The sequence below is a fragment of the Phoenix dactylifera genome, chromosome 10 (genome assembly GCF_051530095.1).
Source record: "Phoenix dactylifera cultivar Ajwa chromosome 10, Ajwa_hap1_PhDact_Kaust_v1.1, whole genome shotgun sequence".
NCBI classification, from domain to species: domain Eukaryota; kingdom Viridiplantae; phylum Streptophyta; class Magnoliopsida; order Arecales; family Arecaceae; genus Phoenix; species Phoenix dactylifera.
In genome coordinates, this window is record NC_143199.1 from 30,958,941 (window position 1) to 30,983,183 (window position 24,243).

The window sequence follows — 24,243 nt, forward strand, 5'->3', positions numbered from 1 at the left end:
TTTCTTGTGGATTTTTTTTAAGGGCAGATATTTTATACAATTTTAGTACAAATATATTTAAAAAAAATAAAAAATAAAAAATTTTAGAGCATACTAAGCATCTTTTTTTCTCGAACCCATAAGATATCTCAGGAATGATTGGCCACGTACGTGGCCACTCAATCAGCAGCCAGTTTGGTCTCTCTGTACTCGTGCATAGCCTGGAAGGCCACCTCGCGATAGACCATGGTCCGGATGTCTCAAAGCAGGGGCAACAATTATGGGCTTTTTCAAATTGTTATCGTCGTTTGCCATATATATGCAAAACAAACAGTTTTATTTAAAATATGATATATCAACTGAAAATATTTTTTTATTCAACAAATAGGGAGATAATAAATTAAACATTATTTTCCATAAACTCTTTCCTCCCTAAATCAAACAAGCCCCAAACTTTATTAGCTTACTACTTGGTTAGTTTAACCTCTCTGATTAACTCATCTTCTCTCTAATTTTCTTTAAAAATTGAAACATTTCATTTGTTCTCTTCATTTTTTTCTGGGAACCAAACTTTTAGGGGTCTCCTTTATTTTCCTTTAAAAGATAATTAACTTTACGATAAGCGTTGATACCATGAAATTTAAACCTGACTCCTGACTAACCTAGTTTTGAATGTGTGAATTATGAAAACACAAAAAAAGCTCAAGTTTTGAGTTGAAGCGGTGTTTTGAAAAACTAAAAACAGAGGTGAGGCAGCTTAGCCTGAAAACACAAGACGTAAAGCGTCAAAGGCAGTTTAAAGCATAATGATTAGGGAGCAAAGTACCGAGCATAAGGTAGAATCTCAAAAATAAAGATGAGAAAGTGATGAGTTTATAGCTTCGCTAAGAGCATAATTGTAATTCTAACAAGCAATTAAGTTGGAAGGTAAATTTTTTTACTTTCAATCTTAAAAGAATAATACATGAGAAAACAAACTCTTCCTTTATGCCTCTTCCGTTCCTTAGAGATCATTGTGAAGGATATACTTTAATTCATAAATATAAGCCTCAAGAATCAAAATTTGCCGTACCGGTGCCACCCTATTATAATATCGGTACGGTACAGTACAGATGATACGGTACAGCGTACCATGTCAAGTAGTAACCCTGAAGTAAAAGTTTTGAGGCTATATTTTTCTACCTCGCCTCCAGATATAGTCTTTTTAAACCTTGAGACTAGCTTTCTGAAACCTTGGGTCAAACCCATTGGCAATTGCCCATGCCTCCACCCCTCTTTGGAAGGAGCCAATTTCACCAAGTTATCTTTTCACATGCTCAACGAAGCAACCGCTCCTTCAAATATTGTCGGCCTTACGAGGGCTAATTTCCACTGTTACAGAATGAATGGTCAAGAAGTTCCGGAGAGAAGGTTTTCGAGGTGAGGAAGTAGGAGATCAATCTCCTCAACAGACGCTCTCAACGGCTAGGCGCCACTCTCTTTCTGAGTTATTTCAACTGAGTTCATGATCATCTTTGCTCGGAGGTATGCAAATTTTCTGGCACAGCAAAGGTAGACTGAGCACTGAATACCAATCCTTATGATTGAGTGCTGAAGTCCCCCGAATTATAGAGCTCACTACATTTGACCACCCTGAAAGTTGCATATGAACATGAATTATATCCCATCACACTAGCCTGGAAGAGCAGTATGCTCCATAAGATACATAACAATGACAAACCGAGACCAAAATTATATCTACTTTGATGAAATTACTACAACAACTACTGAATCTTGGCGCAACAGGTGTCAATAGCCATGAAGAACAAGGTTTGCTGCAACAGGCATACTAAGCTTGACATGGTAGAGCTACATGATAAGCTTGTCAATGAGGTTTCTCGCAGGGTACTGGAGCTCTGAAATCATGCAGGTCATCCCCATCCACTCCTTTATTTTTTCTTCCACTCGGCCTGTCCTGTCTGCCTTGCAATCTCCCATATGGTGAGCAACTTGTTACATAACATCACATGACCACCATATTTTATTGACAATCTCCTCACCTATCAAGCATAACTCCTATTAGTTATTTACAATCCCCTCACCTATCAAGCATACCTTCTATTAGTTACCTCCAAATGTGCCAAAATGGCTACCAGTTCTTGCCTCTTTCCATGGACTGACATGCTATTGTAAAATACAAGAGATTCACCATCTACATGGTCCTTCACCAGGTGGAATCATTAGTTCCTAATAAGTAGCAAGCCAACAGCTGTGACAACGAGCGTCGAAGGGAACCCAAAACGCAGATGGCTCAAGAATGAGAGGTTGTAACCAAAAAACTGAGCCCGCCGAGCTTGCTCACAAACTATCAAGTTTGCAGCTGATCCCAGTAGCGATAGATTCCCAGCAACTGTACTCACCCATGCTAATATGAGCCATGCCCTGGTCTCTTCAGCTGGAGAGATGTGCGCTGAAGATGCTGCCACTCGAGCTCCAAGCAACAGAACTAGAGACAAGGAGAGATATTAGGCATATAAAAGCAGTTTTCCACATTACTAACCATCATTCATTAAGTGAATGCATTTGTAAGTTACTTAATAAGGACTTGAGGGTATTCTAATGGATGTATGACGCTGAATCCTTGCAGAACAATGCAGAGTAAGCTGCAAGACAATTACCTTATTATGCATTATCATGCAGTAACTTTGATAACGAGCAAAATTTCAGAACCAGATGAGATCTCTATAGGTGCTAAATTCCAACTTATATCATAGCCAGGGGAGCAGCAGGAATCAGAGGTCTGAAGAGAACCAACCTTATGGATTTTTTTAACCATGCAGAAACTATTACATCTAAAATTGTACATCGCTTTCAACAAAAGGAAAATATGATTTCTATCTTCCAACAACTAGGTACACAAAGTTACCTGTATCAAAAAAGGATTTATCAAGATCATTCCTCTCAAACTGTTAATTGAATTAATAAGCAATCATAACAAATATATTTTGTATTGGAAGTTAACAAACATCTCTCATTCAGCTTGCTGAATGGTTGCTAGAAAACTTCATGGTATCAGTAAGTGACATCCTCTCCTCTACAGTCCAAATATCCATGTCTTAATATTCCTCGGTTCTGTTGTTGCTTCATTAGTTCCACAGGTTCATGAAGTCAAATGTGAAATATTTCTGAAGATCCTCAAACTTCTAACTCCATATTAGTTATTTTATACCTTCCATCATGCGAAATTTGCAATAAAGATTAATTTCTTGCTATTTATATCCCTTCTCACTTGGCTTTCCTATGTTTACATGCCCTTTTCTGAAGCAACTCCACAGACATGTGAGGAACTTAAAGATTAACACTGAGAAATGATAAACAGAAAGGTGAAATATTCAAAGTGAACTAAAATCTATCTGGTCAATCAAGCAATTTAAGTCAAGACCAGTTATGAGTTACACTAGAGAATGAAGAACCAACTTCTTCTAAAAAATTTACTCATGTAGCTAAAAAAATGATATCAACAAAAAAAGCATTGTGGGTGACAGACAAAAATTGGCCTTTAACTACAAATATCTTCATTAAAAAACTTGTAGATCCTCCTTCATGGTGATGAGCATGAGCAGTATAAGACCTTTATAAAGATTTTAACTGTCGCATGGCAGTGCTGTTCTGGCCTGGAACTGGTACAGTACGTGTCATGCCATGTCATGCACTGATCTGATGCTGCAATGTAACATGCCATACAACATGGACAGGCACAGGCTTGCATGCAAATCTTTGATTTTATAACCAATTCACAGTGGATTTAAGCAAGAATTTGTTGAAAAGTTTAGACACCCTCTTGGTATTGAAGAAACTTGTTGAATGTCTCAATTTCTCTTTCTCAAAGGATGTACTTTATATGTGTTTGTTAGCTTTCTTACATACAAGACAAGTCGATTTCCACTTCAGCAAATCAAATCCCTTTACATGGAATGGAACATAATTGCATACGAATTACGATAGAAAGCCTGATAAAGCTCACCCTGGAGTTTATATGAAATTTGATGCTGCAGTTGAAAGTCAGTTTTGCAAAAGAGGCCGCAAGGAAGCAATTAGTGTTGAACGAGAAGTTTAAGATAAGTAGAAACATGCCCTAGCCAATCTTACTATCTTCACTGGCACATTTGATTTGCATCCCACAGAGGATATGATGATGCAGGGGTTTAAATCTCTAACAATGATATTTGTAGAGTCATTCTGGCCAGATGAGAAAAAGGTAGCCTACAATGATTTGAATTTTAAATTCATGTGCTGAATCAAGTCGTGAACCTCTATAGGAACAATTAAAGGGAATGGTTTCGAGAAACTGGATTCTTAGTAAAGAACTTATTGTTGCTGTTTGGTGACAATCCAAGCATCCAAGAGTAACACAAAATGAAAAGGGAAGAGGAAAAATCTCATTAGTGAAATAAACATGTTGAGGTCCATTGCCACTTTATCAGAGAGAAAATATAAGAACAACCAGAAGTACTTCGACTGGAGACCATGATTAGATGTATTGAATTTTTACACAAAAAAAAAAAATCAGGGAGAAAACAGATTCAAAATATGCCTAACAAGCTTGGAGTATTCGGCTAAAATTCCAGCTCAGGAAGGAGTTATTAAGATTATGTAAAGCAGTACATTTAGGCATCCTCTTTTTTTCCTTTTGATGTAAAAGGTCAGTCAGGGTAGGGTTGTCAGACAAACTTGTGACTACCCCAGCCCATAGATAACCGACTGATTTCTAGAGATTTTGACTATTAATCACAATCTGATCTCGAGATCTCATAACATCCACCAAACTGCATTGCCTGTCTCCTCAGCGCTCAAGCATATGGCCGAACAAGCCCATTAGAACGGTTCCCATTCAAGTAAGCAGTTTGTAGATTATCTTTGATTTTTCCTTGTTCTTGATAGCACAGAACGATATACTGGGCGATTTAATATGGGAATTTCCTAACCTGTTTCAGTTTTTGTTCGAAACTTTGACCGCTAACAATTCATACCCCAAAAATCATTTTTTAATTGTTAATCCATCAGGAAGTAAGATTTTTTGCAGTTTCACCAGGAGAATAGTATATGGAAAATCATTCTCAGTTTCATATTCTAACTAATTACAGTTTCAAATTTGTTACCAATGCGAACAAGTTTACAAATGCAAAAGGACAGATATTATTTTCTACTGCAGTCTAGGCAGCGTCATCATAAGTAGCTTCTATGCAATCGTAAATCCATGTGATATAGAGGTGTCATATACGTTATACTCGAGTTCCCAATAATACCAATCTACTCAGTATATAAAGCTAAATTCAACTGTTGATATCTAGACTCTCCAAAGTTTAAGCTTGCAGGGTAAGCACAGAAGCCAGTTTTTCTCCAGGTAACAAACATCCAGACATGTACATGGAGTAGGCTAGAAGATTTCAATACATTTTAATCCTCACATGCAAGAGAAAAGTTAGTAAGGTAGTAAAATAGCAGTTTAGAGAACCTATTGGAACCGAACATAATAAAGTTTGAAGTTGAACCTTCTCACAATCATGTATACTTCCACTACCTAATGGTACAAAACAAATGAGCTCAACTTACCAGTAGGTACATTAGAGGCAACATTTGAGAGAACAAGGATAACGAAGGCAAGAACTGCAACCCCTCCAGCACTATCAATCCGTGCGTATGGCTCCATCAGATCCCACAGAGCACTTGGTATGCCAGTTTTATTAAATCCATCGACGGTAATGAACATCCCACAAAAGAATATCAATAATGAATAAGAAACCTGGTTTGCATTTGCAGCAGATACATCAGCCATGTCTAAAATGTTTTCATGAAGAATTATCATAAACTTTTGCTGAAAAATATGGATACCAATTCTACGAGACTTAAAAAAATTGTCAGGAATTTTCCCTCAAAAAAATTTGTCGGTAATAGCAAATTTTTCAGGAATACAGCACATAAGGATGTGGAAGAATGCAAATTTTTCACCCTGCATAATACTAACTAAACCTCAAAATAAAATTACCTTCTCCAGAGAAGGGCAGGCATCCTTAAAATCCAGCACAACAAGAGCAAGAGCAGCAGTAATCGCACTCCACGACATGTTTAGCCCCATTAAAAGAGCAATGAGCATTCCAATAGTCACAATATAGACACATATCTTCCACAACAATCTCTGCCACCTCTCCATGGGAATTTCCTTTTCCTCCAAAGAATGGTGAGAGAACCCTTCTTTCAGACCATTCATCCGGCTGCCAATTCTCACATATCTCCTCACAGACACACCTTCCTCTCTCCTTTGAGAAATTCCACCAACCCCTGCCACCTCCTTCGATACATTTGAGACCTTTGCAGACTCAGCGCCGCCGCTTACGGCTGACTGTATGTCATTCTCGGCATGCCCAATATCTCCGTTTATAACAAAATCAATTGCAGAACTCCAATCCTGAGAAGTAGTAGAAGCAAGGTGTGACAAAGTCGCAGGCGAAAAACGGTGAGAGGTGACATCCTCTTCAGCAACCACGTCTTTGGCTGCTTGAACCACTTCCGCATCCTTCTGATCAGACAACAACTTCCAGTAATAGCATAAGAGAATGGCAGCATTCACAATTATTCCCACAAGCATCGCAGGAAGAAGCCCAGAAAAGAATTTCCCGAAAGAGATCTCACTTTGAACAGCTATAACTAGGTTCTGCGGGTTACCGATCGGCGTCGTGGAAGAACCGATATTAGCACTAGAAGCCAGGGCTAAAAGGAAGGGCTGCGGCGGCAAATTGTTCTGTCTTGCAATCTTCAGGATGAATTCAGTGAGGACAACACAACAAGTATCATTGGTGAATAGAGCGCTGGACACAGCAGAAACAAGACAGATGCGGCAGAGCAAATCCTTGCCACCTCTGCTCTTCCATGAGAGCAATTTACCCAAGTACTTGAACATATCGGCCCTTTCAAGAAAGACGCAGACGACCATGGTGCCAAAGAGGAGGCCAAGGATCGGGAGGTCGATAGCTGCATAGGCTTCTTCCGGAGTGATCACTCGGAAGGTGACCATAAGCATGGCACCAAGAAGAGATCCTGCGGTTCTTCCAATTGGAAGGAAGGGTACCGCAGGGAAAACGGCTAGGACCCAGAAGATCCCAAAGGCAACCGAGCCTAGTACCACCTTCACAGTGTGTGCCATGGCCATTTCTGTGGCTTAGAGAGTTGAGCCTCTTTAGATGCCCCCGCGAGCTATTCGAGGAGGATAACTCCACCCACCTTGCATTCGAACAGTCCCACAAATTAAGGATATTGGATATAGACGCCAAAACTCTGCAAATCTAGAGTAAACAGGAAGGCTGGTTCTCTACTTTCTACAATTATATGCGCCAAAACCTTAAAAAGAATAGTTCAGAAAAAGAATAAAACCTTTTAGAAATCGGAGAATATTAATCCTACAAACGAAAAAGATCAAGAAGAGGGTCCTCGAAAGGCACAGATTCATGGCGAGTGATGCATTAAATGACGAAAACTTTCATGCCGATCACAAAAAAAAAAAAAAAAGAAAACGCAAAACATTTACCTTTCACACCAGTCTGCCTTTCCCAAACTCCCAGAAAGAATATCCACGGAGCCAAGACCAGGAGCCGATGGCCTGAAAGTGCGAAAAAAAACTGGATGGCTTTTCACTGCAAAAAGGAAGGAGGCCAACGGATGTGGACTGACATGAAGGTGGGTCATGGCAGGTGCACAGATGTGGTTCCATAATTGAAGAGAGAATCACCAGACGGAAACGAAGAGAAAGCTGGCAAAGGCCAGTGGCCATAAAGTTTCCACTGCCGTAGCAATCAGAGTGGAAAGTCGCATCCAAAAAAATAGTACGTGGTGCCTGGTGGGTTGAATGGGTTGTGTACAGCTTCCTTCCTGTCTTCCTTAACTGGGGCCGTGCTCGAATGTCCGAGAAGGTTGCAACACTGTTGAATCTCTCATCTAGTTGGACCGTCCGTATGGCCAGGACTGTTGGAAAATCCTACTGCCAAGGTGCCCATGGTAGGTGTTCGTTTGTTCGTACCTTTTTGTAAATCACCGACATGACGGCACACTGATTGAGGAGAATCTTGAATAGATTTCAACTGTCTAAAAGGGAATCCGACAGAAAATTATATTTTAATTATTTTTTCAAATATTAGAGGATTGCTACCTCTACATGTATGTGCAGACGTAGTCCGGGCCGACTCCACGTTCATCTCAGCAGGGTTCAAAAATTTAAATTTCCAGATCTCTTGAATTTTCTCAACTGCCAAGCGAGTTTGGGTGGCAGAACCACGACACCATTTAATGCTAGTAGTTTGGATGATGGACTGGGAAAGCTCGAATACGACGTTTGACATCCATTCTAGGTAATCAACTCCTCCTTACAGCTGGGTTATACCATCATATTTTTCAGTGACTGTCTGCTTTCTAAGCAATACTCTAGGCTACATCGGGTTGCATGTTGTGCATGGCCCATGTAACTGGTTGCACCTACATCATGTGCATAGCAAATAGTGCAACTTTTGCAGGTATGTGACATTGTCTTATCCTAAATCTAATATCTCACTCTGTCCTGAATTCTGAAGATTAATTCTAGATAAGGAGCAAAAGATAATCTGGAAAGTATACCCCGTAGTTTTGCTAGGCCCTTCAACTTTTAACTTATTCCTTCCAGGCTTTTTGCAGCATTGAAGAGTACTGACTCACATATTTTGGAGGGTGGTATTAATTCCATGCCATCATGCACCAATGTCATACTCTCGGATGGGAGGTGAAGATGCTTCGGCTGCCCGGCGACCTGATGACACCGAACAAGAACTAAAACCAAGAAGCAAGCAGATTAGCTAAATGGGAAGACATAACCAAGTTCCAAGAGCTAAAAAATCACAGGCTGATAATGCCATAATATGACAATTATATGATCCATCATTGTAGATATCTGTACTCTTGGTACGAGAACAGAAGGACTATTACACCACATTACATATGTCACATAAGACATCAAAATCTTGTGTTTATTTTTTCCCGTGATGGAGAGGACCTGAGGTGCAGCTAGCTAGCGAAGTAGTCCATCTCACCATCATCATCCACTGAAAGATCTTCGTAAGTTTGGTTTGCAGAATGCCCGGGCCTCCTGTTCCCGGCAAAGCTGCCAAAATGGGGGCCATGAACCATAGAGCCGGCTATGGAGGCTCCTCTTTCCACATATAGGATGCATTTAGGATCGGCGATCAGCTGACCCCAGGCTGTATCATAGGGAAATATGCCCAATTCTTGCGAGGCTCACTTGCTGTCCCAACAACCTTCTCATTTGCCCCACCAATCAGAGCCAACACTAGGGTCTGGAGGTGCTCCATCAGCATTATCAAATTTGAACTCTTTAGCTGCTGGAAGGGCAATGGAGGGTTGCACTTTCTCAGGCAAGTCATGATAAGTTTCATCGACACAGATTTCATTGCTATTATTGGCTTCATCAGTAATCTGGTTTCCTGCAGTTGTTGCAGCTTGCGAAGATCCTGAGTTAGTTTCCCCTGACATTGCTGTTTTCTTCCCAAAGCAGCGTGCAAACTCTTCTGCAGTCAATTCAAATGATACTCTGTGATCCATGGCATGCTCATTATTATGAGACCCCATAGCAGAATCCACCCTAGGTTCAGCTGCGGTGATCTGACCATCCAAAAGCGAACCACCGTTGCGAGCATGTCGAGGTATCAGCTTGAGCTCAGCAATTCCTTCAGCACTTAAGATCTTTGGTGGCTCGCTAACTGGAAACGATGGGAAGGAGCCACCAGCAGGGGATTGGAATTCGACATCACGGAAAGGGGATGAAGTGCCTGAACATGCTGAACTCGGTGATATGAGGCGCCCTATCGGGCTTCCCGGGTAAAACTGGTTTGACTGAAACACATAGGCTTCGCTCTGCTTGCAGTTGGAATTCAGGGAAGAGGTTAAAAGTTGAGCAAATGGAACCTCAGGAGATGAAGGGTTTGTTAGCTGAACAGGTTCTGGAGGGGGAGTAAATGAAGCAGTGGATGGTTCGGTTGTGAAGGTGGAGAAGACAGGAGGCGAGACTAGCTGAGTCTCATGAGCATAAGGCCCAATGGCAAAGATGGAGGCAGGGCCATTGGGGGAGTAGGAATTTGCTGAGAGAACAGAAAGGGATAGAGGACCTGCAGGCGATTGGGTGACAGAAGGGGGTTCTGATTGGAGGAAGGAAGCTGGAGAGGAAGGAGGTGCAACAAATGCAGGAGGGTGGATGGGATTTTCAGGGGCAGGCGCATCTGACCTTGGTAGTGTCTGTTCAGGCACAAGGACTGCACGGCTGACACGCTTACGATGTCTATGAGATCCAAAGCACCAGTACACACTGAAACAAGCTCGCCATCTTCTCCTCTGCCAATAAAAAACATAGGATAAATGACAGTGTATTCATATTTTGAAAACTATCTAGTCACAATGGAAGAAAAATTATCATAATGGGCAAACATTAAGTCATTCCACGTTTTTGGCATTTTCACAAGCTCCAAACATATATTTCAAGATAACTATTTTGTTGCAATAACTGCATTCATCTTCAACATGTCCAATTCTGAGCAATATCTGTCCAAGATCCCTCTCATCCTCTATTTACTCAGCACTCTACACAGAAAAATAAAGGGCATTTGCCTGGGTCATCAAAGAAGATTGACCCAGTACAACTCCACATTAGAAAACAAACGAGTCCATAGGATTAATGAGAATAAAAATTGAGGAATGAATATACACTTTGTTTGCTTATGACTCTCTAGTAAAATGTTCGACTTCACCTGTGATAATTAGCTTTTAGTGACTGACAAACAAGTCGAGCACACGATTCTCCTTCTTGGGTTGCAGTTGGGGAAAAAAGGAAAAGTAACAAATGGAATGAGGAAGTAATTTGAAATAGTGGGCCACAATAAAAGCTCTATCTTTTCTGTTTTGAGAAGAGGCAATAAAAGTTCTATCTAAAAATTATTTCTTATCACATATCCAGATTCTAAAATAATAAAGAAGCTTGATGAGAGTTTCAGGTTTAAAATATCAAACTCCTCCCTATGTGATATCCACCTTGCTGGATGAATTTCAAAGGGAGGAGAGGAAAAAAACGGAACAGAGAGAGCAAGATGAGAAAAAATGAGGTACTTCTGAAGGGGGAAAGAGAAGCCGACTGCTTCTCCCCTATTATGATGATCCCCAAGAGAGGAAAAAATGAACTGTTACAAAGAAGAACGGAATCTACAAATTTCTTGCTATTATTATATATCAATTTCATAATGTATTCAGTTCCTCCCCTTTACGATGAACCCATACAGAATCAACATCACGGATAGCAACTTAATAAAGAGAAAAGTTCTTAAGGATGGAAAGTCCAAGATGCAAATAAGAACCAAAAGCCATGGCAATTCATTGATATTATTATCTATAAACAAATTCACATTAAGAATCCAATAAGGTTAATCAAAGACATCACATCTAGAAACCGGTGCAGATGTTTGCATCACTGAGATCTTGACATAATCTCCAAACTAGTGATACTTAGGTACACTATTGAAAAGCACACGTTAGTTTGCATTCATCTTTATCCTGAACAGCTGAAATTAGTTTGTTTGTTTTGCATTTCGGCATTCATCCTTATCCTGCAATCGATGTGTATATATAATAGCCTTGTAATCATATAGTGCAACACAGAATAAAACATTTTTTTTCTTTCTCAAATATTCTGCTTCTTTTAACATCGTATCAGAGCAGAGGTCCTGAGTTCGAACCCTATCTTGGCACTCTTTAACCCCATTATTAAAAATTTCACATATTGGGCTCACCCATTAAAAGGAAAGTCTGGCCGACATGTGAGGAGGAGTGTAAGAAAATATAAAATATATAAATAAATCTACCTCATCCTATCAGCTTAAGCTTTTGGAACAAGTGGTGATTCTAACATACACTAGAAAAAGTTCTACATATGATTAGCAGGAAAAAGATACCCAATTCAATTTCTACATTTGGGGTTTCAATTCGCATCATCTGTAATTTTCTCATATCATTAATCCATAGTTGGAATACATCTAGAAAAGACAAGAGAAATACTGTGAACAGAAAAGGATGGGCGATCACAATCCTTTTTGAGTCATAAAGGTCCATGCATCCACATGTAGTTTAATTGCAAACAAAATTCTGCCCAACAGCAGTAGGTTTGAGAAAAGATTTACCAAGGCCAACTCTTTTGTCACCTTAACTTCTCTAAAGGGGGACCTGATACATCCTTTAAATTGCATATTCTTGCAACAGTGGATAATGATTAACAGATCTTAAATAAACTAGCAGGCTGTACTATTTCACTTGCACCTTTCATGTAACTCAGAACCACAACATTCAACATTGTCCTCTCCAAAGGGATGCTCTACTTTCCACCCTCCACCTTGTTATGACAGAAAATTTATATGCAACTTCCCTTTAGAAACACTCTTACGATTCATTCCCCAACTCACTCTGTTTGTATATATATATTACTTATCACTCTTACCCATGGTCATTTTGCTTTACCATAGTTATAGCCATCATTTTTGTTTCAGGAAAGAAAGTTATCATTTCTTTTAAGCAAGTTTCAATTCATACCCGTTTTAGTAAAAAGGGATCAAACCCGCTACATAATCTATATTCGTGCACATTCATAACACTGCTAAAGACAACCTGGCTCTCTTTTCAGATAAAGTTGCTGATGAGTTGGGTCATTATCCTGCTAAGGGGTGATACATTATGGAGTTTGAGGAATGTATAAAAAGGCAGTTTCAAGTGCCATCGAACCAGCGCAAAGCACTGAATTTAACTAAATCCCTCGGATAAGTGGTTCATATAACATCCTTGGCCCTCTACCTTCCATCTTATTGGAAGCTAGAATACCTAAGGCTTTTCTTTGAAAGGCAAATATATCAGGTAACCATTGTTCCAATCTAACATCAAACCATTCTTTCATGCAGGAACATGCTACATTAATCCAGGTTGTGGATCAACAACATATTTCAGCACAATGCATTGAATAGTAAAAGAAGAAAATAGATAAATATAAATCGTACTATGCATTTTAGTTTTATGTCGAGTGACCACCAAGCACTTGCTCGGATGGTATCACCCTTTGCTGCTTGGGCAAGGGAGGCAGAGGTTCCATTCTGGTTGAAGTCCACCCTTGAGGAGTGGGGTGGGTATGGGATAGAAGGTGAAGATTAGCACCTCCAATCTAAAAATTAAACAACAAAAAAAACGTTTTTACTTTGATTGCATTCTGGGCATAGATATCCTTTAAACTTATATTACTTGGACTTGCAGAGACTTGAATTATACACGTCAGAGTTCAAAATTGATGAATATCAATGGTGAAACAGATTCACACCCACATAGCAATCTAAGCCCCAGGGTACTGTATCATGGTAATATTAGCAAAACTCATTACAAAGCAACAAACTAAATACTAGTTGCTAAGACAGAGATAAATAAATTATAAATTCTCTATTTACCACCGAGGCTTACATATGGGAGAAAGACAGAAAAAAGCGCATGCTAACTGGAATTATACCCAGAAACAGTACATCACCAGAGTGGTGAAATTATTATGTGACAAAAAAAAATCGCTTAAAAAAATAGTTTCCCGCTCCTTAAATGGTTACTCAAATAGCCATTTAAGTGATGTTCCATGATTGTCAGGGTACCAGATTCCACTAAGCCGCAGCTTCTCAATCGAAGCATCCAACAAAGGCAAGAACTAAGGATTCAGCAATATTTGCGTACAATCACATATAAACAATATTACAGAACTGAAAAGTTCTGTCTTGTAACAGAGCAACGTGACTGTCTATTAATCAGTGATCTGACTTGAATCTAGATACTTTTCAGGGTAGAATTAAATCGAAGAATAATGATTACAACCTTTATACCACAATGACTTGACCAAGAAATCATAGAAAGTAGGTGACAAAGTAATGATTCATCTCATCGCAGTTCATCATCTTGTCTGTTTGGAAATAAAAATGATCATGCAACTTTACACTAAAAATGCCTAGGAACTAAAAGCAATAAAATCCACGGATAATTCCTGTGTTCTGCAACCGCGGCAAGGTTTTTCTTTTTTTTAACTTCAGTTAATCAGAGAACTAGCAAAATAACCACCAACTAGAGACAATCTCATCGTTATGCAAGAAAAGAATTAAATAGAGATATCATAGTAGAAGAAAATCGAGAGAAGGGAGTCCGAACTTCACCGGAACGGTGACCTGCTGGACTCGGTTCTCAGCAGAGACGATCGCCGCCGCCGCCGCATTCACCGTCTCTACGCTATTATTATTCATACCTTCCCCTCCTCAAGTCAGAGGAGGAAAACCCTAATTTTCTCCAGATCACCCCAATCTCCTCCCGTTTGAGATCAATTACGGCCGCACCAACCCAAATACCGGCAGAAAAACAAGCAATTGTCGACGGAAAAACCAAAAATTATCCCAAACAAATAGCACTCCGCCCAAGGAAGCATAATAAAAGTCGAATTCCCCGCCGGGGTTTTTTTAGCGAGAGAGAGCAAAGAGAGAACGCGAGGCGAGCACCGAGAGCGAGATAACAGAGACGTTCTATTTCAATCGATTTTTTCCTTCTCCTTTTCCTCTTCTCTCTATCGAAGTCTTCAGCAATGCAGGTCAAACACGCCATCAAAACGTTCGCGGTTTCGGTCGATGTAAATTTCACGAATTACCAACTTACCCTTCCTTCATTATGACTCCAGTTCAAACAAATATTAACCGTCCGATGGAACAGATATCGACATCGAACGGCAAATATGTCCACCGTCCACTTGGTGGCAGCAACGCTAGATGGATTGCAAAGAGAGGTCTTTCGGTTCACCAAAAAAAAGAGAAGTCCTTCGGCGAAGGCAGAGGGAAACGAGCTGTCGCGTGTGAGCCGATTTTTTTTTTCCTTCCAGTACAGCCCATTTTGGTGTGCATAAGTGCAATCAGTAGAATCAAAAGTAAAAAAAATCACGAAGCAATAGAAAAGCAGCCTTCCGATCTGTCCAAATTTTTTTTTAAAATACTGAGCAGTGAGCACCATAGGCGACGGTCTAATCGACGGTCCAATTTACTTCTCAATATACACGTACAAATTTATAAGACGCTGCAGTTTTCTATCATCCTATGAATACCGCAGGGCCGGTGATTCTCTCCCCTCAAGGAGACCTAATCAGTGTAGTTAGCGGCGGACCTCGTCCCCCGCCTGGGAGCTCACGCTAGTCGCTGAACCGTGGTGTGGAAGCTGATGCCCCTGCTCACCCCTCGTGCGGTCGCCACGGGGCCCACCATAACCCCCACTAATCTGATATTATCATTACAAGGACCTGAATCCCAAAAACCCGATTATTACAACCCATGATTCCTCTAGTGGGTCCCACGCGAGTGGGACACTATAGAGAGAGGGTGTGGAGGCGGAGGTTGGTTATGTGGTTCATGTGGGATTGCGCGTGATTAAGTGGTGGGATTGAGCATTATCCAGGGCGTGGCACTTTGACTTCGGGACGGAGCTAACGCTGGCTTTGAGAGGAACCGAAGGGGAGCTCCCAGGGCTGGACGCAACTCAAGTGAGAGTGGGGCCCACGGATAAGAGCTGGTTCTGTTGTCGTGCTTTGATGGGCATTGCATGGTGGGCCCCGGACACAAAGCCACAATTAGGTGGTCGACATTCGCCGACTAGTATATGGCACAATGCACATCGACTCCAATGGTCCAGCTTGGGAGCCCACTTCTTGTTGAAGAGTCAATTGCATCAATTCATGATGTTGGTGATTAATTGTTAGAGATGAGATGATGAAGATAGACAACTGGTAAGATGTAAACTCAAATACATAGATACTAAAATAACTCAAGTATATGGATAATACCAAAGCTCTGCATCAATTCATAAAGTCATCAATTCATAATGACAAGTATAGAAACTCTCATTCTGATTGCAAGCTCAAGCACAATACAACATATATAACTAGAAGTAATGATTCCCATCTTTCTGCTCCATTATTGTATATTTTATTTACTGATTCTCACGAATACACTTAAACTCATTTGTTTTAATTTATTCATAAAAAAAACTGAGAGAGAGACAGTGCCTCGTGTCATGTGCTTCTCAACGACATCGGCACTGCTTAAGGCTGCAATCAGATGGCTAAGTTATGCCAAAAAAATAATCCCGGCCTAAACACCAGTTCAGAGGAAAAGTGACGATAATATATTAATGGATTGAATTTTTAAATCAACTTAGGCTTTGTAAATTCATGTCAGCTTGGCAAGCAAAGCCTTCAGGTGTTGCTGTTATTATTTTTGATCCAGAGAAACTAAAAAGTTTTAAACACATTGTCACACGTTCGTCCCACCCAGCATGCACGTGTGCCGGGACAGACGTGTGATAAAAAGTACAGTAAGAATTAATGGGCAGTGCAGCCGGCCATGTGGATGACAAGATAGGCTCGACATCACTCCTCGGCGGATGGTTTCACCTACCGATGCATTCCAATGGACAGGTGGAATGGACCCATCCATGGAGTCTTTACAAGCTAGACCCCTTCGATTTCAGCGCCAGCTTTTGGGGGGCTGGAGGTTGTCCTCGTGCGGAAAAGTGCGATCAGCCACGGATTGCGAGGGGCCGTCGTTTTGCACTGCAAGGATAGCATTTAGCCATCAGAGGCGCACTCGTACGGTTCCTTGGGAGCCACGGCTTGCGGCGACTGAAGGGAACGCGATGGAGCGCGATGGATGATACGCGCGCACGAAAAACTTTTCCCCCTTCTTGGCATCTCATTACTTTTTTTATTGACCATATTTTTCCCTCTTCTTTTTCCAAGGACCAAACGAGTCCTTAGATGTTTAGACACTGCTCTACTTCCGATATTTCTGTAGGCCAATGGGGTTCCCTGCAAGTAAGTCTAGAAGTGAGCCGGATTTGCATCAAGGTGAAGTGTGGGTGTTGTGAGAAAATTGTTAGCCCGAAGGCTGACCTTTTATTGGTCAAGAATTAAGCTCAGAATCTATTATATTTTATGAAACGTATAATCCAACCCAATCCATGCGACTTGTTTGGCACCAAACATGTCAGATTAGGTTAGGTTTATGATAGCATACTTAACTGATCAACTTGGCATGCTTGTTGGCATGGTGAGTGTACTGTACAATGAAATCAACTTTGGACCTTATTATACTATATATTTTCTTTTGAAATGAATTTTGTTACCATTTATTCTCTTGTAATGAGAGAGACTGAAATGACTGTTGCCACTAGAAACTGAGTTGAGGCCGAGGTTGATTGAGGTCGGTTAGTACCGACATGAAGAGCCGGTCGGCCAAGAATCGAGGAAAGGTTTTGAAAGGTTGAAGGGTTGTTAGTGCCTCTCTCGAATGCAAGTCTGACCTGAAACAAAGTCCACTTGCCAAGAAGTTTTTGGCAGGGGACTCTCCGACATTTAAGTTGGTGAAATTCTAGAGCAACAATGGAGAATGAGAGAAAAAGAACAATAGTAGAATAGTGGTTCTCGAGAGCTTACCTAAAACTCTCTTGATTCTCCCTGTATATATGATGGGGTCAGTGTCCATTACCTTAACTATCAGAGGATGCAATAACCATACGATAACGGCTGATCATACGCTAACTGCATGTTAATGATTCCTCATAATGCAGATGTGGCCATAATTGCACTGGTCGTGCATTTATAGTTAAACTAGTATAATCATTGCCGAAATCATAACTGCATCTTTTTTAGTTATCCTCAGCGCTACTTCACACTTGCCCCGACTTGAATAGTACCTTAGTCAGTACCAAAGCCGTTCACCTCGGACCAAACCAAAGTTAGAAACTTCGGAACAACCCAAGATCAAGATAACCAATATTCTCCCCGTCAATACCATGCTAAAACCATTGCTAGAGGTGGCAATAGGTAGTGTTGGAGCCAAGTCAGGATACGTGTATTTGGCAAAATGCATTCATCTAAACTTGTAATATTTATTATATAAGTGGGAACAAACTAACTATGACATCATTTGCGAATTTCACAAAGGTAATGTGATGTCTAATTTGAGAGTGAGCGAAAGGTTCAGTAACTGATTTATCACAAGTTAAATGGTGATCGATATGGGTACAAAAAAAAAAAAAAAAAAAAAAAACAACATCCAATGGACCAAGATTCTAAATCCGAACTCAATCAGTTTAACAAACAAGGCCAGTCTATAACTACCAAAAAAGACAACAACAAAAAAAAAAGGCCAGTCTATCCGTGTTCGACACGAATCCCTTTTTTGAAGCCCACGGCCGATTTTAAGCCCACGGCCCATTTTATATTGGGTCAGGCCATGTAAAGGCACCTGCCATCTCTCGCTCCATCTCATACCCTCGCGATGGGCGCGGCCACCGCAATCCGAGCGCTCCGCTGCTGCCCCCATCGGACGACGCCTATCCTCCTCTCCTCATCTCCTCCCGTGCTCTCTTTGCGAACCCTAACCTCTCGCCACGCCCACGGCTCGATTCTCCGGCTGGGATTCCCCCCTCTTCCGCCGTGGATCGGTCTCAAGCACATCGGCGTCTCATTCCCGCGAGGTTATGGCCAGAGAGGTAGCTCCCGTCTCATTTTCCCTTGGTTTTATTTTCATTTTTGCGCGAAACCTTCGATTACATGGAAAAAATGGCTATAGATTTGATTTTTTCCCTCCTAAATAGGATATCCCTATATTTGGGGAAAACTGGTTTTATAATATTATGTCGACCTGCTTTATTTTCTTCGTTATTTGTTTTTCTACTTTCGTGAACAATTACCGTTGCACTGGAAAGAAAGAGCAGAAAGCGAAATTATTTAAGAATTTAGAAGCCGTAGTTTTAACAAATTAGGCTGCGAATTCACAAAGTATCAGTTCAAATTCATGTTTCGATGCCTTATTTTTTATGCTCACGGACTACGGTTCAGTAATCTTATTTAGGACATGTTAAATGCAAGCAGGACTATGACTTGAGCCTCGAAAGGGAAGAGCTGGAGATCACCCGCTATTGATCGCCGCTTAGTTCCCCGAGGGATGTGGAAGTTGGTGATTGGATGAGCAGTAGGCATGGCGATCCCCGACTGCCACATCCCGGGTAAACTGAACGGGGATTGTTACCAGGTGATGTGTAGCAGTACTCACCTCAAGATCTATGCTGGAATTTTCTTTCCCCTGAAGTAAAGCCTCCTTAGTGAATTTTCATGGAAACATGGATTTATGAGTGTAAGAGACTTTGTTTAAGTTGGAGATAAATGTACTAAAGTAAGGAAAATGAATACGGAGTTGAAACTTTGGAGGTAGCTCCGCCAGTGTCAGACGAACTCCAATTCCACATAAGCATGATGCTCAAAGCTTCACCAAACCCATGTAAGCACCATTACTGTTATCAGGAAAATTTAGATTCTTAGAAGCAGATTCTGTGGAGAGAAAAAAAATGAGTTGCCTCTATATGATTTTGCAGAAACAAAAACTCGGCCATTTGGGTGAAATTATAAGGAGTGCAAAATCTTATTCATTGTGGCGTATGGGCAAGGTGATCTTCCTTTTGCACCAATGCTCATTCCACCTTGTTGTGGCTGCTTTACTATTGTTGCGTTGATTGTCAAATAGGATAGAGACTTGGGAATGCAAATTTAAGTAACATCACCAGATTGTTGCCTTCTAGTGTAGTCAAAAGGGTAAGTAAGGATGCAAGAGTCAGGGATTAACTCCTTATACACATTGGCATGAATAAGGAGTCATCATGCCGGATGAAGTTAGAGTGGCCTTAGAAAAATGGGATATAGTCATACGGTATGGTATGAAGTAACAATGGGACAGTTCATCGTATATTATAACATATAGATCGCTAAGTTGCTTCAGATGTGCTGAACTTGTTCTTTTGGTAGCTAGGGGTCGAAGTGGATGGGAAATTGTTATGTTGCAATTGGCACAAATCTGAACCAAAAACTAGATACAACAATTAGATTCATATACAACCTCATGCTGTTGGCAGGTTGGGTTGGAGGTTCCTTTTCAGGGAAGGCTTGTGCTGGGTCCCTTTTTGGACAAGGTTCCAGTTTATCTAAGTTAATAGGAACAACCGGGACCTCATAACTAATTTTTATTGGGTTTATCTGACTTTTTCATGTCTAATCAGGTTGCTTTCTATTCTGTGCTTAATGTTCACCATTTCATTCCCTCCTGATTATTGCTTTTTTCTTAGCCTTAGTGTGATACTTGATTCATGGGTTCGAATTTCAACTATGAGTTGGATCGGACAGAGTTTGGCTGCTTCCACTCCAACCACTTTCACCTCTATTAGTAACTTGATCTGCAAATGTTGGTTGCCACAAATATGTTATGTTTACTCCTAAAAGATCATGAAAAAGTCAACTAGGATGGAGCCCCTGATAACTCATTGAACCTGATATTTGAAGTGATGCCCCTGCCAGTGGAATATCCTATATCACTCTTCACAAATCACCCAACTTATTCTTAACAAGGCCAGTTTTATGGTACTTTGTGAACACTAGTTTAAGTAGAAGTTGCCGGATCGTAAGTAGTTTAATGATTGCGTAACAGTTTTAAGAGCTAGGTTTTCTAATAGTTCAGGAGAGACTACTTTGTTTTTCGTAGAAAAGATGTTTTAGCCATTACTGGATTATGCTTAATTACCATCCGTTTTGTGCTTTCAGTGATTCCTCTCTGAGATTTATTTTTCTGAAATTGGTTCTTGCCAATTGGATGTAGCCTTTATGGCTAATTAAATATCTCGGGGTCCACTGTTCACTGTATCATTTACAAATATTCTCTGTGATCTATAACATTGCTTTTTAAAGTTGCTGTTTTTCTGCATATTAAATCATTCCGTGCAATGAGAGTCCTATTCACAAACATTTTTTCTTGAATTTTTTTCTTGCAGTGGTCCAGTTGATATAGGGTGTGATTTTTCACTTTCTTTTTTCTTCTTCACTTGTTCTATTTCATTCTTTGACCTTTTCCCGTGGGAGGCTTGTTGCACTTCCATACTATTCCATCTCATTGCTGAGTTACTATTATCTACTTTTACCAGAACATTTCAGTCTTTGTGTCATGCCCTCATTATCTACCTTTTTTTATATAATACTTGTTGGATAATTTACCATAATATTTATCTGATGTATTTGATTCTTCTATATCTGTGCTGCAGAAAAGAAGGGTAAATATCGTGGTAAAGTTGTTTATGCTTCTTTGTTTGGTGTTGGAGCCCCGGAAGCGCTGGTTATTGGAGTGGTGGCTTTGCTGGTCTTCGGTCCTAAAGGACTAGCCGAAGTAAGCTCCTTCCTGTGTAAAATAGAAACATGTTTTCTAGTTTTTATGTTATGATGCATATGATTTCATTTGTGGATGTAAAGGATTGTTGGTCTATTAGTGGCACTGAAAGAAGTGGAAATTGATCTTGGTGCACTTAATGTACAAGTAAAGCTGATTTCTGGCTAGTTGAATAGTACTATGTTGGTCAGAACAGAGTGGTATAGAGTACAGTAACTTGTTAGCAAAAGCAGTTTGGCTGAATAATTTGCTGCCATGTAAGCTATAGCATGGTCCAAGTCTCGATATTGTAGAGAAAAATCACGGATTTTATTCACTTAGGGGATTAGAGAATCTTAATAAAGATGTAGAAGCTAATTCAAGATCATTGATTAATAGAAACACCTCCTTGATGTACCTCAGTAAATCATGAAGATCTGTCTAAAGGAGAAAAGGAGAAACATGTGATGATGCCTTGATAGTATCATTGAAGGTGAGAATTGTTGGCGCCAATTTGATGTTTGGATTCATGGTTCGTTAGTTGTTGTTGGATTCTATAGATTGCCTTCTCCTTGAGGATATATTGCGACGGCACCGCCATATGGTAGCATGTTGATTACTAAAATCATGATCTATGTACAACTTTGTCCTTGGTAAAGGTAACTATGAGGTTTTTGGTATGTGATTTGAACATCTCCCACCTGAATATTGTGATTGTGATTCAAGTGCAGAGCTTTTCAGTAGCTCTTCTTGCTGAGGCTTGAAACAGCATGAGGTAATATATCAATAATTGAGTTTTCAAGTTCATAACCTTGGATGTGCATGAATGGTGAAACATGTTCAAATGGTAGCCTCTAATAGATATGATGGAGCTTGGGCATATGCCTTATTTCATGCTTGTGTTTTGTTTCTTACATAGTTGATTTTTCGGAACTTTAAGATGTTTACCCTTTTTGAATTCCTTTCTTTCATTTATTCAGGAGCTTTAGATTTTCAAATTTAAATTCTAGACCTCATAATGCATCTATGTTGTTTGCATATCACCAGTAACACTTATTTGAGTAGTCCTTTTTGTTTTTATCCTGCTCGATCAATACAAATAAGAAAACACATTTGTTTTGAGTAGATTACATTCTTATGTTCATTATAAAGCTAAAAAAGAAAATACAGTAATTTAGGTTGTTTACTTTATCTGCAAAAGGAAAGAAAATTAGGCATGATGGATTGCATAACCAAAAAAAAGGGGAGAAAAAAGAAAAGTGAATCTGCACATTAAGTAACTGCCCAATTGTCCTTTCCCAACTACGATTAAATGCAAGATTTATTTTTCCTTGGTCCAACCTATATATTCAGTCTCTCAAACAGGTTAATTAAATGCAGGTGGCACGCAACTTGGGAAAGACTTTGCGAGCTTTCCAGCCAACACTAAAAGAGCTTCAGGTTGGTTAAAACTGGTCTAATTTTTCCACATGCTTTTAGTTACGTAATAAATAGGATAGATCTACTGGCAAAAATGATAAGCTATCAAAATGTCCGAAAAATGGAAACAGCTTTGCAGAAAATTAGACTCCATAGCAGCATTATCTTATGTGCAATCAAGGGGCATATTATCAGGTTAGTGATTCTTATGCTGCAGGAAGTGTCAAAAGAATTCAAGAGCACCCTTGAACGGGAGATAGGACTTGATGAAGTTGCATCTTCTACAAATTACAACAGCAAGCCCACTCCAAATGTGAATGAAAATCAAAGAGCTGTATTTGACACAAGTAAACGCAAAGATATTTTTCGATGCCTAATATAGTAGGATGGATAGTTAATGATCTTTTTACCTCTGAAGCAAAAAAAAAAAAAGAAGAAGAAAAAGATTGGGAAGGCATCAATATCTCAAATTTTCTGGAAAAAGTCGCATCATATGTTCTTTTGCTGTGTATCACTTCAAAACATTGGTTTTCTTCTTGTTTGTTTTGTATCTTTGAATAACGCAAACTAGTTCTATGCAGATGGCAAGCCTTCAGCCGGACCATACACCAGTGAAGAGCTTCTGAAAATCACAGAAGACCAGCAGTCTGCATCTACTACAAGAACCCAAACAGAAGCGCCCACTTCTGAAGAACAACCACAAGGTTTGGCGTTATAATAATAATGATCACTTGGTGCCACTGAAATGAAGCATGTGATTTTGCCTTCAATTTTGTGTCTCTTTGTTGTTCATCCATGTGATGAAGATTAACGTGTCACATGACAGCAGCATCATCAACGTCAGAAGTTGCAGCTGCCAATCCGTCAGAAACTACAGCTTCTGCTGCTTCAGAAACTGCTGCTCAAGTACCTTCATATGAGAAGGCAGAGAATGATGGATAATAATTTCGGCAGGCATCATCATAGCAAGCAATTGGTCGAGAGGACAGCAGTTTTCCCAGATTAAATATGTGAGCTAAAAGTTTAGAACTTTCTGGTGAGTGAATTTTGTACTCCTTGCATCGATCATCTTTTTGTATATCGAGACGTGGAGATGGGCATGGCACCAATAATGGTTCAGAGTTTTAAAGCTAGCTGGGATATGTAATGCATCATTTCCCTCACGAGCAGCAAGTGTTGTATGATTATTTTACATTGTTAAGAATCATCTGAGAAAATCTGATAATCTGTCATCCGTGGATTAATATGTAATTTATGGGAACAGAATCACATATGTTGCATCCAATGGAGCATGGTAATCACTTTTCAGGTAAACAGTCATTTGTTTAGGCCGCAGCCATGAGCATGCCAATAATGCCATAGCAGATCTGTGGGCTAAATATGCCATCGCGCATTCTACCGTACTAAAATCTTATAAACGAAGATCAAATGACTGTAATTAGATTTGAGCGAAAATGTAGCAAGGGTGGTTTGAGCGAAAATGTAGAAAAATGGGATTCTA

At 40.0% G+C, this 24,243-nt stretch overlaps 2 protein-coding genes and 1 pseudogene across 5 annotated transcripts; 1 reads left to right on the forward strand and 2 right to left on the reverse strand.

Annotated features, from left to right (window-relative positions):
• Positions 1 to 1,625: 1,625 nt before the first annotated feature.
• LOC103698921 (silicon efflux transporter LSI2-like) lies at positions 1,626 to 8,058 on the reverse strand. 2 transcript variants are annotated; one of them, XM_008780972.5, is made up of 4 exons: positions 7,541 to 8,058; positions 6,005 to 7,236; positions 5,572 to 5,761; positions 1,626 to 2,464 (listed from the first exon to the last, which is right to left on the reverse strand). In XM_008780972.5, exons 2-4 carry the CDS (start codon positions 7,163 to 7,165, stop codon positions 2,199 to 2,201), a joined length of 1,617 nt encoding a protein of 538 aa, XP_008779194.2. In that variant the 5' UTR covers positions 7,166 to 7,236; positions 7,541 to 8,058; the 3' UTR covers positions 1,626 to 2,198. The 2 variants fall into 2 exon arrangements, with proteins under 2 accessions (XP_008779194.2, XP_026657596.2); XM_026801795.4 differs by having other exon boundaries at positions 6,005 to 7,353; positions 7,541 to 7,777.
• A 946-nt stretch (positions 8,059 to 9,004) lies between these two features.
• Positions 9,005 to 14,496, reverse strand: LOC103698949 (uncharacterized protein At1g76660-like; annotated as a pseudogene). The gene is made up of 2 exons (XR_015969503.2): positions 14,259 to 14,496; positions 9,005 to 10,383 (listed from the first exon to the last, which is right to left on the reverse strand). The product of XR_015969503.2 is annotated as an uncharacterized protein At1g76660-like (transcript).
• Positions 14,497 to 18,381: 3,885 nt separating this feature from the next.
• On the forward strand, positions 18,382 to 24,027 carry LOC103698959 (sec-independent protein translocase protein TATB, chloroplastic-like). 2 transcript variants are annotated; one of them, XM_008781009.5, is made up of 6 exons: positions 18,382 to 18,630; positions 21,223 to 21,344; positions 22,704 to 22,763; positions 22,960 to 23,089; positions 23,324 to 23,446; positions 23,569 to 24,027. In XM_008781009.5, the coding sequence occupies exons 1-6, from the start codon at positions 18,417 to 18,419 to the stop codon at positions 23,682 to 23,684; spliced, it is 765 nt and encodes a 254-aa protein (XP_008779231.1). In that variant the 5' UTR covers positions 18,382 to 18,416; the 3' UTR covers positions 23,685 to 24,027. The 2 variants fall into 2 exon arrangements, with proteins under 2 accessions (XP_008779231.1, XP_026657600.1); XM_026801799.4 differs by having other exon boundaries at positions 23,572 to 24,027.
• The last annotated feature ends 216 nt before the right edge of the window (positions 24,028 to 24,243 follow it).